Source organism: Berghia stephanieae, chromosome 7, assembly GCF_034508935.2.
Source record: "Berghia stephanieae isolate SIO BIC M18660-M18661 chromosome 7, UCSD_Bste_1.3, whole genome shotgun sequence".
In the NCBI taxonomy this organism is placed as follows: domain Eukaryota; kingdom Metazoa; phylum Mollusca; class Gastropoda; order Nudibranchia; family Aeolidiidae; genus Berghia; species Berghia stephanieae.
The window spans coordinates 17,028,805-17,047,599 of NC_088366.1; the positions used below are offsets into that span (position 1 = coordinate 17,028,805).

At 34.1% G+C, this 18,795-nt stretch overlaps 1 protein-coding gene across 7 annotated transcripts in view; it reads right to left on the bottom strand.

Moving 5' to 3' along the window:
* The window catches only part of LOC144976802 (5-oxoprolinase-like), a 48,486-nt gene extending 35,748 nt beyond the window's left edge, over nt 1-12,738 (bottom strand). The window contains exons 1-6 of one of the 7 annotated variants that reach the window (XM_078921268.1): nt 12,708-12,738; nt 6,374-6,721; nt 3,527-3,706; nt 2,848-2,973; nt 2,340-2,446; nt 1,815-1,930 (exon numbers count right to left, since the gene is read on the bottom strand). In XM_078921268.1, the coding sequence (XP_078777394.1) occupies nt 1,815-1,930; nt 2,340-2,446; nt 2,848-2,973; nt 3,527-3,706; nt 6,374-6,562 (718 nt within the window). In that variant the 5' untranslated portion in view covers nt 6,563-6,721; nt 12,708-12,738. Of the gene's footprint in view, nt 1-1,814; nt 1,931-2,339; nt 2,447-2,847; nt 2,974-3,526; nt 3,707-6,373; nt 6,861-9,466; nt 9,728-10,025; nt 10,424-12,707 lie in introns of those variants that run through there. The other 6 variants (XM_078921274.1, XM_078921270.1, XM_078921272.1 and 3 more) reach the window with 6 other exon arrangements.
* Nucleotides 12,739-18,795: the final 6,057 nt, after the last annotated feature.

Here is an 18,795-nt window from a genome sequence, read left to right on the forward strand (position 1 = left end):
ACATTGCAAACTTAATTTTGTTGGTTTTCATTATTAAGGATTTTACACTTCTGAGACACTTTAGTCATTTCAGCATCAGAACAATGACCTAATAGAATAAACTTAAAAAAACTTAAACTTTAGCTTTTATATAGCACAATATTCACTAAACGTGATCAAAGCGCTTTACAAGGGTCCCTGGGCAACAGCGCCACTTAACATGAATGACGGGACACGACACCTGTTAGGCGGTATTACAATTTTTTTTCGGACAGAGACAACGCTATTAACGGCCAGGTACTCATTTTACACCTGAGTACGGTGAGAGAATGTGAGTAAAGAGCCTTTTCCAATAAATCAAACTATGTGCCGAGAATAGTCCAGAGATGTGCAATGTGGTCTTTTGGTATGACGCTTGCCTTCAAATCAGAAGGTCCAGGATTTGAATGATACATAAATGAGTCTTTTACTCACATTCTCTCACTGTAATCAGGTGTAAAATGAGAACCTGGCCTTGAAAAAAAAAAGTAATATCACCTGACAGATGGCATGTCTCGTCCTACAAGTTATTCAGTCTTGCTATTGGCAAGGGAACCCTAGTAAGGCACTTTGCACATGTTTAGTGGATATTGCACTGTATAAATACTTGAGTTTGAATTATTATTTTGCTCAATGCTCAAGTTTAAATCATGCAAACTAACACATAATAAAAAGTATGAAAAGTGTTACGAGTTCAACAAATATCAAAAGGAGAGCGCGCGATATATACTGGTCAATTATCTGAAACCGATTCTTTTAAAAAACCCAACTCCCACTGCTACAGGATCTGGGGTTGGATATAGCCGGATGCTTAAACTCTGAGGATTGTGACTTAAAAATTCAGATTTCACCGCAACATAATTCCAGATTGAGCTCGAGGCTCATGTATTTGGAGAAGAGCCTTTTACACTAAAATTTTAAAAAAATCATTTTAAAAATTGAGCTTTTATATAGTGCAATATCCACTAAATAAGCTCAAAGCGCTTTACAAGGGGTCCCTGGTTAACAGCAACACTTAACATGTAGGACGTGACATGAAGCCTGTTAGGAGATATTACAATTTTTTTTTTTCGGACAGAGACAATGCTGTTAACGGCCAGGTACTCATTTTACACCTGAGTATGGTCAGAGAATGTGAGTAAAGAGCCTTCTCCAATGACTCAACTATCTGTTGAGCGAGGCTCGAACCCAGGACCTTCCGATCCAAAAGCGAGTGTCATACCACAAGACTACATCGCAGCACAGACTTAAAATTCATATTTCGCCTCACCATAATTCCAGATTGAGCTCGAGGCTCATATATTTGGAGAAAAGCCTTTAACACTCAATAATCATATGAAAATTCGCATGTCTTTATTTACATTCAAATCCAAGGATACTTTTGATCCAAAGGCAAATATGACTAACTTCAGTTATCAGCTAGACTTATTTGTTAATACAAACAATGTGGAATTGGAAATGGCAAGTTGGCAGCTTGTTTTCAACTAAAAAACACAAAAGAAGTCCCACTTTCTGTGGCATTTTACGCAAAATGACAAAAGCATGCTACTCTTTGGATGGGATGCTAGTCTTTAAGATTCAGATTCAGTCTATGGCAGAATCAATTTTGCCACATCTAACAAATCCATCTACCCGATCACTGTTGGGTGGGTGGACAAGGGGGTCAGAAAAATTATCCAATTCTAAACCCAACTTAAATTAGCTTGGTTGCTAATGGGTCGAAAGGTCTACGATCTGAATCTGAGCTCCTAAAGATTTGACTTGAAAAATTATTTTTTAAAATAACTCATTTTTACCCGTATAGCCTCTAGGCACGATCTTGGCCATAGACATGACTTGGGATGACAGTGAGACATTGGTGAATCCCATTTCTGTGGCCAGTTTTCCTATTGACAACTCATGGTTTGGATATCTGGAATAACGACCATAGCAATTATAATACACTATATAAGATAGAATTAGATTATCTTAACAATAATAATAATAATAATAATAATAATAATAATAACAATAATAATAATAATAATAATAATAATAATAATAATAATAATAATAATAATAATAATAATAATAATAATAATAATGGTGATGATGATGATGATGTATATAAATATTTTTTACCACTCAAACACAATAGCAGTAAGTTCTTGCGATACATGATTTCTTTTGCAAAACATGCTCTACACCACACAGTTCATTTTCTTTAAATTTTATGATGTGCAAGAGAAATTTGAATAAGAAAAATGTTGGTTGTATCGTAATGAATGTGACAATTTTTCTATAGTTGGTAAGGAGAGGGTTAAACTATTTTATCTGCATACATATAGGAATGCATGAGGACAACAGCCAGACTACTAATTCCCTTGTCCAAAACACTTTGAAGATCATTCTGGAGTTGTGCCAAATCCACTCCCTTCCACTCTTGTACCTTGAAAAAATAATTAATGAAAAATCGAAAAAAAACAAAAACAGATAGAATACAAAAATAATGAACACTCTTATACTTATATTAAGTTTAAGTGACATTTATGTTGAAATTGATATTGAATATCTTTATATATGAATGAGAAAAGTCAATTTTTCAGATGTATGACAGTGAAATGAAATTCATATTTTTATGGTGTAATGTTATGATTTACAGGCAACAAAACAGTGATAAAATCCAAATAAAATTCCACTATGTGTGTCGCTTTGTTGTCTTGTGGCTGGCTTAGTCCCTGGTTAGAGTTCCATTGTGGATTGTGGAAAATCGAGTCTATTTAAAATAAAAGCTCAATATACATAGGTTTTTAGTTATAGATTTAATCTTAACAAAAATTTAATGCCTACCATCTCTCCAGTAGTCCCTTCCATCCGGGATTGATCATTCTGGATCTGACACTTTTCTTGTTGCAGAATGACGCGCTCATCAGCCTCCACAACACACTCATACAGATTATCAGGACAAACAATCTCCTGTGACAGAGAGTAAAATGTCGACAAATTCAAAATATTTTTCTCATCCCTTGAAATGGAACTAATTCTATTTAATGCGAGTTACAAAATACTGTTCATAAGGAAAGCCTCGGAATTACTGAAAAATTTAAAAACATATTAAGAAAAAAAAAAAGTTTGCATCCTTTGTGAGACAATGTTGAAAAACCTTGTGCATGTATATCATAGTGGGCCTAGCAGGTCAAGATTTGTTAATATCAATTGACATGGATTCCTAAAACTTTCACATATTATTTTAAAATTCTATCCTATCCGGTTAATGAGAAATCAATGTTTGTATTTATGAATGGGAATATGACTATCACTGTGAACAATGATCATTTTTCAAATTGTGTTCTAATTTAATGTAACTTATAAAGAATTTATTTCAAAGAGTTCTAGTCTTTGATTTAAATCAAGTTTGTATTGCTATAGCTTTAAAATAAAAGGTAAACACTTCATTTAGTTCAAAATATCAGTTTTGCTTAAATATTTGAATAACAACTGTCTCCAGATGTAAAAATGTGCTTCTAACCAGATCAAATAAATTTGGTCTTGACTGGTTTCCAATATGGAGTAGATCCTTGAAGCCTTTGGTGGTGACAAGAGCCATGCGTTCACCTTTCCGCTCAAGAAGTGCATTGGTGGCCACAGTTGTTCCCATGCGGATCCACTCAATAAGATTGATGTCAATCTCATTTGTTGAATTTGTTTCCTGGATTAAACATAGAATAATAAAGAGTGGTAATGTTAATAAATGGCAAAATGGATCCTATAATATAAAAAGTTATGATTCTTGAATTATTTACAATTCAAATTCTTAACCCAAGCATTTAGGCCCTTAATTCAATGACATCTGTTACATGACAATATCATACAATAAAAAAATAAATAAATCGAAATGGCAATATCGAGAAGGAAAAGAGAAAAAGAGAAAACAATTCAAAACGCCGACATTTTTCCTTTCTATTTGTCATTGTTTGCATACCCTCGATAATTTTAAAATCTCTTATCCTAATCTCCAAACTAGTAATTAATAAAATAATTGCTTAAAACTTTACATATCGAGCACAAAAAAAGGACCCATCTGTCTCACAATGGTATCATATCAGAGTAATATTGATGCTGAAAATTACATTTATGAACAAGACCCAAAATATAATATTATTATATCTGATATTTTTAGCCTTTAGAAATCAGAAAAAAATTTTAATATATCTGATCATGTCAGCCTTTGACGCTGATATGACCTAAAACTGTTGTAAGCGCCATAAAACCCCTAAAAACAAACAATAAAAACAATTTAGCCTTAAATGACTTTTTAGCATCCATTTCATTCCGATATAATATAATACCAGTTTATCATGGCTGGTCACACATAATAATTGGCAGGTCTTTGATGCCAAGCATTCCACTGATACTGAATTGTTACACTGTGCAAGGTAATAGTAATACAGATTGCTTATCTTATTCTACTTCCATTAAGACCAAAGCTTCAGGCTGAAGATTGTATGGCCGTCTTTTCAGTAACAGGGATTTTAGAGGGAAGCAGAGCATGATTTTTGAAGGCATCAGTCGAAAGGGCTTGTTTACAAGTGGTTGGTAGGGAGTTCCAAAGTCGGATGATGGAGGGGAAGAAAGAGTAAAGATGATGGTTTGTTCTTTAGTGGGGGATTTTAAAATTAAACGCTGAGTTTCTAGTTTTGTTGTTGTTCCGTTTCAAATGGCTAGTTGGAATTTCAAGTTTTCCGTTTTATGCTTTGTGGAATACGAGGAGTTTGTTGATGTAACGTCTTTCATGTAGCGGTTTCCATTGGAGATCATTCATGAGCTGAGTTATGCTCATATCCAGCTCATAGTTTCCATTGATAAATCTGGCCGCCCGACATTGGACTTTTCTCACTCATTGATTTGTTGTGATGTGTGTGGGTCCCACACTGAGCTACTATATTCCAGTATGGGCCAGACATATGCTTCATAGCATTTCATTTTCACAGATTGGTGGAGTAGCGAATTTGTCTCCTGAGGAAGGCCATGGTTCTATTTACCTTAGTAGCTGTGTTGGCAATATGCTTCTTCCACTTCGTATTACTGTCCAGGGACACGCCGAGGTACTATCAAAGGGTGCAATTTTATTATAACATAAGGAAAGCAATTTGCTTCGTGTTTCCTATTTTGTACTCTACATAAACCTTGATCTTCTTTGAAGTCTCACCTATATTTTTCACTTGCTAAAAAAGTATTAAAGTTCATTAAAATATTAGGAAATCCACAATCACAAGCCAAAAATTTTGCTTTGATATATCAAGTATGGCATGGATTGTTTAACTTAAGGTTATAGAAAATCAGAATCAACCATATTTAAAAGTCTTAAAATCATGAATACGATTATACCTTTAAGTTTATGTATTTCGGGATAGGAGTAATAGAACATGTTTTTCCCAGTTAAAGTGTGCTGTCAAGCCATCAAAGTATCCTATTGCTGTTTGAATGATAAATGTTTTTTGTTTAACAGTAGCTCTCCATGGTCATAAGCTTTTTCATGCATTATATCAGTTATTATTACAATTCCAATTGTTAGTTACCATTTAGACAGGGCAACCTTGACTTTAAATACTTTCCATCAGACCAATCTAGAGAACTACCTACCCAATCACGGACTCTTCTAGATGCACAGGGAAAATAAAATCTTAACTTAACCCAGAATTGAAACAGAGCCTTGTGCTTGCCAGTTGGTGTTTTTACACGTTGAGCTATATTGACCTCTGATCACTGATCAATCAATATTGAATATTGTTTGATAGCTGAGTTTGAAATATCTCTCTTATCTTAATTTTACAGCAATATATTTAAATATTCTAATTTTTTTATTCAATCTTAATGAACCCAAAACAGTTTTGAAATACTTTGTCATTACCTCACGTTCCCATCGTGTCTGGGGTTTACATGGTTACGGAAGTTCTAGTTTCAGGCTAATGCTTTTATCCTTAGCTTTCAACCAAACAAAAAACATAAATAAATAAATAATAAATATAAAAATATAACAAATATCAAATAAATAAATTTGTTTTGTAAAATGTCCTCTCATTATCATCTAAAGGGATTCTCCTCGTGCATATAAATTAATAGTACATGAGGACCTCACGTTTGCTTTTTAGCCTATTAATTTTCACTTTTCATTGTGATATTTTGAAAGAACATTTTGTTCTTTAATCGTATTAAAAGTGAAATTTTGATACCGTTTAATTTTCGGGGTTAACTTGACTTGAGCCTGAGCAATACTCTCAGTCTACTAACTTCAGTGAGTAGTGTGGTATTTTTAAGCTTTGACTTTGGTCCAAAACAACTATCTTAGATACATTATAATATACTCTCATTTTACCTGTTGCAATATGCGTCTAATTGCCTCTTTTGGTGCGTCTTCATAGTTGGAAGGATCTTCAGACAATAACTTGAGGACTCTTACTTTTCCATTTGGACATCTTGCCCAAACATCAGTGAAAGTTCCACCCCTATCAATAGCGAACTGAAACTTTCTTTTTCTACATGATGCCAATGATGCACTCGTCATTTTGAATATTCAATCACACTTCAAACAATCAATTTGACTTTATTTTATTTAAGTTTTTAACAGATTATGTATTTTTTGTATAGTATCATTATGAAACAAATAATTGTGTGATAAAAATAAAGGAAAGAATAAAATAAAAATAAAAATAATTTTGAATCACTTCCAACAAGGCTGTCATTATTCCCAGACGCCTGTCTGGGGATAATAAAAATTCGTTATCCCCAGACAGGTGTCTGGGGATAACCAATTTTTGTTATCCCCAGACACCTGTCTGGGGATACTATCCCCAGACGCATGTAGCAAGTGGGCAGAAAGATTTTATGCAAAATGCCAAAATAGGCGTGAAAAATACCAAATATTCTGGAAAAAATACTAGTGGTTGTGTCCCAAAACAGTTAATATATCAAGTGATATTTAACACAAGATGAAAGTAAATAGTGATCAAATGTCAAATCCAGCTCTTTTTTAAAAAAATATTTTAAATCAAATGAATCAATGAAATTTCTTTTGTTACTTTGATCTGAAAACGTCAAACTGGCAATTCGACTTTTTATTTTCAACCAGGAAGAAAGTTGTTAATCATCAAATCTGTTCATAGTCCACCAACCATTTAAATTTTCATTACCTACCTACCTGTTAACTTTATTGATCATCTCTTGTTTCTATAATTTGCTCATTCTGGCCACAATTTTGAGGACCACCGGGAATAATTTTTATGTCGCGGACGAATTCCTAGGCCATGGTGTTGTTCGCCCCAAAGCCCAAAACCCACACCTGCTATTTTCCTGTCTGCTACGCACAAGACAATACAATTTAGTATCACACGTCCACAAAACTAGATCCAACAACATATTTTTATTCGAATCAGAGATGAAAATAACAACCAAAACAAGGAAGCAAAAATGGTGGAAATATGTTTAGCTCATATATGAATTTAAAATATTCCGATAGCGGTGTGGATAGGCAGCTCAGTGGGTAAGGCCACCTTTCATTTTACTCCTTTTAGCTGCACAGATTCGACCCAGTCGCGACCCCCCCCCCCCCCCCCCACTAATTTTTTTTTTTTAACTTTTCTTTCTTTCTTCCCAATTGATTTTCATTGTTTTCACGTTTGTTCCGAGTTCCGAGCAAGAGTTTTTTTTTAATCAGTTGAATTTTTTATTTCTCCGATAATATTATTTCATTATTTAATTTGGTCTAGATCTATTATTGTTTTTTTTTTTTTGTTTTGGTCAATGATGATAATAATAATAATAATAATAATAATAATAATAATAATAATAATAATAATAATAATAATAATAATAATAATAATAATAATAATAATAATTGTAATATTTGTTATTATTATTAGTATTACCATCATAATCATTATTCTATTATTATCAATAATAGTATTATTTTTATTATTAATACTCTTATTATCATACTATTATTATTATTATTATTATTATTATTATTATTATTATTATTATTATTATTATTATTATTATTATTATTATTGTTATCATTATTATTATTAATATTATTATTATTATTATAATTATTATTATTATTATTATTATTATTATTATTATTATTATTATTATTATTATTATTATTATTATTATTATATTGTTAACACTATTCCCTGCTCCGAGGGAAATCTCTTTTTCTTTTTTTTAAAAATATTTTGACCTAAACCTTAGAGTTTTTTGTTTGCTAAACCTTTATGTAAATGTTCCGTTTCTGAGCATGAATTTCTTAAATTGTTTTTATTTTTAAAACAATTATTGTTTTTATTTTTAAAACAATTATTGTTGTTTTTCTCCTCTATCTGACCATTTGGTCGCTCTCTGAATATTTTTGTTTGTTTGCTTTTTAATTATTTATTCTTTTTAGACACTATTGGGATCGGAGTGGGGACGAATATATTTGCTAGAAACTTGAAAAAAACAAGAGAGAGAGAGAGAGAGAGAGAGAGAGAGAGAGAGAGAGAGAGAGAGAGAAGAGAGAGAGAGAGAGAGAGAGAGGTTTAATAATAAAAAAAAGAGGTGGGGGGAGGATGGGTGGGACATTTGTCCCTTTCAACGTTCTTTAAAAAGAAGACGGAATTTAAAAAAAAAAAAATGTGACGTTACCAGGATTCGAACCCACAACATCGATTATGGTCAAACTTCCAGGGCATACGACTAAACCATTCGGCCATGACACCCACTTCGAAGTCGACGCATATTGTGTATATGTAGTAACAACTGATTTTAATGTTGGTTAATTTTATGTTTTTATAGATATTTTATTAACTTTCCTTATTTCTATGTGCATCTGGAAACATTCCATATTCTGGAATGTGGATAATTGTTTAAAAGAGCGGAGTTTCAAATATGCGTCAGGGGATAATGAAAATTCGTTATCCCCAGACAGCTGTCTGGGGATAACAAATTTTATTATCCCCAGACAGGTGTCTGGGGATAATCACAGCGTAGATAGCGTTACATATGTAGATATTGCATTGTTTTTGAGCCTTCAAACAAGGTTACAAGTCGTTGTAAAAAAAAACAAAAGAAAAAAAAAACTCTCTCTCTCTCTCTCTCTCTCTCTCTCTCTCTCTCTCTCTCTCTCTCTCTCTCTCTCTCTCTTTAACAGCATGTCACTGATCGGTGATCTCTCTCTCTCTCTAACAGCATGTCACTGATCGGTGACCAGACATTGAAATAGTTTTTTTTTTTGATTTTTTAAATTGTAAATATGAAGTCGTTCCGTTGTCTGAAATCGAAAGAGCTTATTTAAATTTTATTTCCCCAGAATAGTCTTGAATATAATGTTTAATTATAATTCAAAATCAAAGTGATCTTCGTTTAATTTAGCTTACTGATGACTGTATCTACTACACAGTCAGTCATTCAATACTGACATCACATTTACCGTCAATCGACACATGTCGGACTTCACGGGACCGCGTCTCTGCCGTGAATCAACCCCATTGTAACATTCAAAGGGAAGGGAAAAAGTGGCGCCTACGGGAATCGATTGCAAATCGTCGACTAAGTCAATCCTTCCATGACAGTCTTCCAACCAATTACGCCACGCAAAACCTTTTGAACGACAACGCATATCTTAATACATACACAGTAGGCCACAGCTCTATTAATAGTTGTCTAAATAATTATTTTTTGTCTTGCGCTCATATTTTAACATCTTTTTTTTTTCACGTGTCTATGTGCATTATAAAAGTATTCATTGTATCGAAAGTGTATGAAAGTGAAAGTAAAACCGACGAACGTTTTAAAAATGTTTTAAAATAGTTACAGATCGTTATTCACATACATTTGTATAAAATTAGGCTTAGCGAAACACATTCTCATTCAAATGGGAAGACTATCAAGCGAATTGATTATGAATATACATATAAACCATCAAAACAATACAATTATCAATTATCGAAAAATTTCAGAAAAATAAAATAAAATAAAGAAACTCTTACCAGAATTAGAATGTTGAAAATATTCATTTTGATTAATAGGAATAGCACGACTGAATTTCAAGCTACAATGGCCGTCCGTTGAAAACAAATGAAGTCAAAGCTGCAATGGTCGTCCGTTGTCATGAACACAAATGAATTAAAAGCTGGGGTGGGCGTTCTTATTGAGGTAAATGCGACACATTCAACCCACGTATTTCTACAAACTAGGCCAGAGTATAACAAAAATATAATACAGTCGTACCTCCATAACCCAGATTTATATAATCCACTTCCTAATGTCGAAAGTTGCTGTTGACTGGCACCCCGTGTAAATTGTTCCATATAATTGCTCGTGTTGTATTTTTTTGGTATTATTAGTCGTAATAGTAGTAGTATTAGGGCTGTCATTATTCCCAGACGCCTGTCTGGGGATAATAAAAATTCGTTATCCCCAGAAAGGTGGGCAGAAAGATTTTATGCAAAATGCCAAACTAGGCGTGAAAAATACCAAATATTCTGGAAAAAATACTAGTGGTTGTGTCCCAAAACAGTTAATATATCAAGTGATATTTAACACAAGATGAAAGTAAATAGTGATCAAATGTCAAATCCAGCTCTTTTAAAACAAAATATTTTAAAGCAAATGGATCAATGAAATTTCTTTTGTTACTTTGATCTGAAAACGTCAAACTGGCAATTCGACTTTTTATTTTCAACCATGAAGAAAGTTGTTAATCATCAAATCTGTTCATAGTCCACCAACCATTTAAATTTTCATTACCAACCTACCTGTTAACTTTATTGATCATCTCTTGTTTCTATAATTTGCTCATTCTGGCCACAATTTTGGGGACGACCGGGAATAATTTTTATGTCGCGGACGAATTCCTAGGCCATGGTGTTGTTCGCCCCAAAGCCCAAAACCCACACCTGTTATTTTCCTGTCTGCTTCGCACAAGACAATACAATTTAGTATCACACGTCCACAAAACTAGATCCAACAACATATTTTTATTCGAATCAGAGATGAAAATAACTACCAAAACAAGGAAGCAAAAATAGTGGAAATATGTTTAGCTCATATATGAATTTAAAATATTCCGATAGCGGTGTGGACAGGCAGCTCAGTGGGTAAGGCCACCTTTCATTTTACTCCTTTTAGCTGCACAGATTCGACCCAGTCGCGACCCCCCCCCCCCCCCCCCCCCCCCACAAATTTTTTTTTTTTTTAACTTTTCTTTCTTTCTTCCCAATTGATTTTCATTGTTTTTACTTTTGTTCCGAGTTCCGAGCAAGAGTTTTTTTTTAATCAGTTGAATTTTTTATTTCTCCGATAATATTATTTCATTATTTAATTTGCTTTAGATCTATTATTGTTTTTTTTTGTTTTGGTCAATGATAATAATAATAATAATAATAATAATAATAATAATAATAATAATAATAATAATAATAATAATAATAATAATAATAATAGTAATAATAATAATAATAATAATAATAATAATAATAATAATAATAATAATAATAATAATAATAATAATAATAATAATAATAATTGTAATATTTGTTATTATTATTACTATTACCATCATAATCATTATTATATTATTATCAATAATAGTATTAGTTTTATTATTAATACTCTTATTATCATACTATTACTATTATTATTATTATTATTATTATTATTATTATTATTATTATTATTATTATTATTATTATTATTATATTATTATTATTATTATTATTATTATTATTATTATTATTATTATCATTATTATTATTATAATTGTTATTATTATTATTATTATTATTATTATTATTATTATTATTATTATTATTATTATTATTATTATTATTATTATTATTATTATTATTATTATTATTATTGTTAACACTATTCCCTGCTCCGAGGGAAATCTCTCTTTTTCTTTTTTTAAAAAATATTTTGACCTAAACCTTAGAGTTTTTGGTTTGCTAAACCTTTATGTAAATGTTCCGTTTCTGAGCATGAATTTCTTAAATTGTTTTTATTTTTAAAACAATTATTGTTTTTTTCTCTCCTCTATCTGACCATTTGGTCGCTCTCTGAATATTTCTGTTTGTTTGCTTTTTAATTATTTATTCTTTTTAGACACTATTTGAGATCGGAGTGGGGACGAATATATTTGCTAGAAACTAGAAAAAACAAGAGAGAGAGAGAGAGAGAGAGAGAGAGAGAGAGAGAGAGAGAGAGAGAGAGAGAGAGAGAGTTTAATAATAAAAAAAGAGGTGGGGGAAGGATGGATGGGACATTTATCCCTTTCAACGTTCTGTAAAAAGAAGACGGAATTTAAAAAAAAAAATAAAAAAGTGACGTTACCAGGATTCAAACCCACAACGTCGATTATCGTCAAACTTCCAGGGCAGACGACTAAATCATTCGGCCATGACACCCACCTCGAAGTCGACGCATATTGTGTATATGTAGTAACAACTGATTTTAATGTTGGTTAATTTTATGTTTTTATAGATATTTTATTAACTTTCCTTATTTCTATGTGCATCTGGAAACATTCCATATTCTGGAATGTGGATAATTGTTTAAAAGAGCGGAGTTTCAAATATGCGTCTGGGGATAATGAAAATTTGTTATCCCAGACAGGTGTCTGGGGATAACAAATTTTTATTATCCCCAGACAGGTGTCTGGGGATAATCACAGCCTTCCAACAAAATCAAAACAACATGAACTTTGAACTTTGAACTCTTGAACTTAGAGTTCGCAGCGGTCATCGGCCACCGCCCCCATGATCATACCCAATAACGATACATGATGTATCGTTATGGATTTAGACTGCAATGTCATTTATAAGTTTATTGTTATTTTATTTTTTTTTTATAAAGAAAAGAAATTGATTGTAGTGGAGCAAAGAGAAGTCTATCATGAAAAGGAGAGGTGATGTTTGATGTTCAAAATCAGTTTGAATCCAATCAAAATTTGTTTCTTGTCTTAACATAGTTATGTTGAATTAATTTATTCATCAATAAATACGAACACTTTCATACAAACAGCATCTAGAAAATACAGCCAATAAACTACGTAAACGAAACGGAATCGGAAGAAAAATTGCTGGAACATCTTGGGGTGCAACTCCGTCAGTTCTAAGGACATCATCACTTGCTCTCTCGTACAGTGTCGCAGAGTATTGTGCTACAGTATGGTCCAGATCCTCTCACACACACACAAAATAGACACTCTACTAAACGAAACAATGAGAACCGTCTCAGGCACCCTCAAATCAACACCAACCCCATGGCTCCCTGTTATGAGCGCAATCGCCCCACCTCACCTACGTCGAGAATCAGCATGTCAAAAACAGTTCAAACGTCTGGATAATACCTCAATTCTGACTCCACTCAAAGAAATAATAGAGTCGGCCCCTAAAACAGCTCGCCTCAAATCAAGGAAACCCTATTACAATACCAGAAATGACAATTTTGACCTAGAGGAGGCCTGGCGAGAGGAATGGAAACAAAAACCACCAAAGGCTAGTGAAATTATTGAAGAACCAACGAACATACCACTGCCTGGTTTCCATACTCTTACCAGAAAAGAATGGTCAACATGCAACAGAATAAGATCTAGGCATGGTAGAACAGCCTCAGACTTGCATCGATGGGGTTATGCATCATCTCCAAAATGCCCAGTATGCGATGACCCTTGCCAAGACATGGACCACATCATTTTGAAGTGCCCCGCAACAGCACCCCCAGGCGGCTACCAAATGATTCATGAGGCGGACAGTGCTTTCGCGGATTGGTTGAAGCGAAACAACGTGGAGTTGTAGCCATACGAAACTACTACTATCAATAAATACGCGTTACTGTCACCGCAAAGTGAAAATGGGGTAAAACTTGAGCTTCAAACTTGCACTTGAGATTTAATATAGAGCAATATCAGAGAGGATATATAGCTAACGCGTTAGCTATATAATATCCTCTCTGAGCAATATCCACTAAAAGTGCCCAAAGCGCTTTACAAGACAAGGGTAGACCACAAACCAGTGGTGATGTAATTTATCCCGATTCTTGTAGTGCTTAACAGAAGTAAAATATCGTGTTATCCTTTGGATAGCTCGATAGTCTATTCTTCAATACTTTCCAAACGCTCTTGGTATTGGGTGTGAAAAAATGTGACCCCTCGTCTCAAAACGGTATTAAGTCGGGATGATTAAGATGCTAAAAATGGAATTTGTAGCCAGAAATATCATGTTTCAATTGAGTTTGTATGCCTTATAGAGGAGAAGGAATATCATATTTTAGAGTGCTAAATACCAACGTTTCATATTTTTGACCAGTTTACCTATAATTTGACTTTTTAGCATCTGGTCCATCCCGAAATAATACCGTTTTGAGACGAGGGGTCACAAATATCCTCGACTGAAGCACTATTGGACCCGGTTCCTTTGTTATCGTGCCCAGTGCATTTCACCAGACGTATATTACAATCAAAAGTTATCAAAATAATTTTTACAATTACAGAAAAGAAATTTCGGTCAAAATTCATGTGCAAATAAAGGTAACTCATTAAAAAAATCAGAATCAAAAAGGTAAATACTGTTGTAATTAACATGGAAAAACGTATTTTCAAATCTGATGACAAAACACAGTGATTACCTCAGTTAACGTCCGTTATACTGAAGAATATTTTATTTTGGTTGAAATCATTTCCGTTTCAACAATGGGACCATTAAAAGAAATTATTAGTCTATAATAGCACTATGGGGCCCGACCAAGGCTACCACAGTCTGAATGCCCTGGGCCCGACGTGTACATAATATGTGCAAATAAGTGCACGTCGATGAGGCCCTTGGAAATCAGTTATAGCCGTCTGTCTGGATTTAAAGTGATGTCAAAAATAAACGTTTTTACTGTATTTGCTTTTAGCTGAAGAACAATTTTGAGCATGAAACATTCCGAGTTGTTCTTTTCTTTAAAGGATTTTATGTTCTCATTTTTGTGCATTTTTGTTTCCATTCCACAACTTCTAGCTTGGTATTCGCATTGAAAGTATTGGTTATCGATCGAAAGTTGAATCCTTATAGAGCAGTATAATTAGGTGCCCCAAACGTAAACAAAGGTCTAGAAGCACATGGCAAACCACATGTTCCTGTCTTGACAGCTCACGTTCCAATGTAAATTATAGAAAAAAATAACCTTTAAAATTTGGCTGTTAGGTGGCAAAAGAAACACATATTCATAAATACTCGATCATGCATCAAATAATGTCTAGATATGGATATTTTATGGAACAAAAGGTAAAATTTATCAAAAGTTACAGTCTATCTATTTTTAGACCAGAGCAAATTATTGCGCTGGTGTGATCAAAACGAGAATTATTCGGAGCCTGATTTTCAGAATAATTTAGCCTTATATTATTATTTCTGCAACTGTTAGATTTTATGTAAACATATTTTCAATACTGAAAGTGTATTGCCTACAACTGAAACTACAAAATTGGGAGACCTATATTGTGCGTAAATTTTTCCGGTCCCTAACGAAAATCACTAGCAACTTGTTATTGTTTACGTTTGGGGCATCTAATTATACTGCTCTATTCGATATTATCTAATAGAGCAGTAAAATTAGGTGCCCCAAACGTAAACAAAGGTCTAGAAGTACATGGCAAACCACATGTTCCTGTCTTGGCAGCTCACGTTCCAATGTAAATAATAGAAAAAAAATAACCTTCAAAATTTGGCTGTTAGGTGGCAAAAGAAACACATATTCATAAATACTCGATCATGCATCAAATAATGTCTAGATATGGATATTTTATGGAACAAAAGGTAAAATTTATCAAAAGTTACAGTCTATCTATTTTTAGACCAGAGCAAATTATTGCGCTGGTGTGAACAAAACGAGAATTATTCGGAGCCTGATTTTCATAATAATTTAGCCTTATATTATTATTTCTGCAACTGTTAGATTTTATGTAAACATATTTTCAATACTGAAAGTGTATTGCCTACAACCACGGCCTTGCTACAACTCAAACTACAAAATTGGGAGAACCTATATTGTGCGTAAATTATTCCGGTCCCTAACGGAAATCACAAGCAACGTGTTATTGTTTACGTTTGGGGCACCTAATTTTACTGATCTATATCAATTATTGCCCATCTGCAAGCGGCAGACATTTTGATACGTTCCAAACTCCAAATTTGAGTTGTATAGTAGAGTTTTATCAGTTTAATATAACAATCAGCAACCATTCCTCTTCAGAATATTATCCCAATTTCGTATTTTAATTACTGTAGAGCTCACTCAGAATAAACGTATTTAAAATCAATTGAATGAAGTAACGAACATTGGTGCCTCATTATCCACCTCCACATTTTTCTGTATCTGTTGTTCTTTTTATGTGTTCTTACACCCCTACCAAAAGCGCCTCGTGTTCAAAGACACGCATGCAAATAATATACCAAACAAAACAAACACAAACACACGCACACACACGCACACACGCACACTTATTCATTCACATACAAATGAGACTTGTTGCACGCATTGAAGAGCTTACTTGGCTGCTGGCTGCTGTATAGGTTATGAAAATCATGTTTGCTAACAACACATAAATGCAAATCAGATCACTGCTTTATTCACCCGAACTCCTGATAATGCTTCGACCGAAATCCAACTTTCCGACTTGAGCTAGGCGATATTACAGGTTTTTTTTTCTCTCGACAGATACAATGCTGTTAATAGCCAGGTACTCATTTTACACCTGAGTACGATGAGAGAGTGTTAGTAAAGGGTCTTCCCCAAGGACTCGACTGTGCGCCGAGCGAATCTCGAACCCAGGACCTTCCGATCCGAAACAAGCCCATATAGCTGCACATTGCCTTGAAACCCCACCCTGATTTCTAAGGGTTTTACTGTATTTGGACACTTCTATGTCATTTTAATGCGAGTTAACATGAATATATTAAAACAATCAAAAGACTATGGTTTAGAGCGACGTATACTTACTTGCAGGTTTGACAACCCGAACCATTATGGACCCATTGTAAACGTTGTAAAGGAAATTTACTCTCAAACCGATGTAAAATATTTTCCATTACAACAAACTTAAATCAAGCCCATAATGGGGTTCAACAGTCGTGACGTCACTTCCCTCGTAATGCCTCATGGTAACTTAGTAACTGGTTCTAAACTATCGGGAAAATGGCGGACGCCCTTATGAAATACTTCTCCGACGAGCATAAAAGTGTATCCAGAATAGAAATCATTATAAATCTGATCATGTTTTGACTATTATACATTCTGGTCACACGACACGTGCAAAAGTTCTCGCCAACGTAAGGATTAAAAAGTACTGATTTTCTTTGTTTGGAACCATGCTGTGGGCGACGTGACATCAGACTATTGAATCCTATTACGTTCGATCATACCCAACGAGAGCTGCAGCGGGAATGTCTCAATAAGGTTCTTGCGAACACCGACTTTTCTTTGGAATGTCTATCGAACACCGAGCGTTAACTCACTCAACCTTAACACCGACTATATCCGTGGTTTACTCGGGTTACTTTTACCCCATGCCTATTTATTACATTTTTATGAGACAAATTATAAGCATACCATCAAAGCTAATGTTTTATAGATTTTGCATGTTAATGTTAGTTGAATAAAACTATCTATGTACATGCTCATTTTTAATACATTTTTTACCAATTTTGAAAAGTAGCAAAAATCTCTAGGATTGAGTGAGTTAACCTTGGTTTACTGTTATGGGACAAGCGAGACCTAAATGTCTCGTTATGTGACCAAGATGTCCGTTGTGTGTTTGTGTGTGTGTGTGTGTATGTGTGTGTGTATGTGTGTGTGCGTGTGTGTGTGTGTGTGTGTGTGTGTGTGTGTGTACAGCAAACCGCTTGCAAGTCGGGGAAAAAAGGAACTGCAAAGCCGTGTTTAAATTAAAAAAAAAAAATAAAGAACACTGGAAAAACCCCAATAACGCATCCTTTCAAAGGCGAATTGCAGTCTTATTTGGTGCCTAAAAGATCTTACCGCGTTATCATTGTGCGGCTATGTATGGTATGATACTCGCTTTCGGATCGGAAGGTTCTGGGTTCGAGCCTCGCGCTCGGCGCATAGTTGAGTCCTTGGAAAAGGCTCTTTACTCACATTCTCTCACCGTACTCAGGTGTAAAATGAGTACCTGGCCGTTAACAGCGTTGCCTTTGTCCGAAAAATTGTAATATCGCCTAATAGGCGTCATGTCCCGTCCTACATGTTAAATGTTGCTGTTGACCAGGGACCCCTTGTATAGCGCTTTGAGGATATTGCGCTATATAAAAGTTCAATCATTTACAAGTGATGCAATAAAATGCAATTATAGTTTAATTGAAGCCCAAGTCTCTATATTCTTCAGAACTGCTTTCATGATGGAAGCGGTTTATGCTGCTTTAAAAATAATGGTCTGGTTGCCAACACCCCCCCCCCCCCCCCACCCCTCGTCCTTCATAGGTACTGGATAACGACTAAAACAAACTTATAATCAAGATTTTGCGCCGAATTCGATTGTAGCTTTGTCTTAGCTTGTCCTTCTCATGCTGCCTCAATCAGGTGTCAGCCATTTTGTGACGGAAATGGGAATTTAGCCTCAGCGCTGAAAGAGTTAAGTATTTCTGCTTCAGCTCCACATGAGTTTCTAGTATCCGATCCTGTGGGAATACAGGGGAGAAGGCGGGCTTGCGTGTTTGAGGGTTTCGAACAGGATAAGGAGTGAACTAAGAGACATGGGTG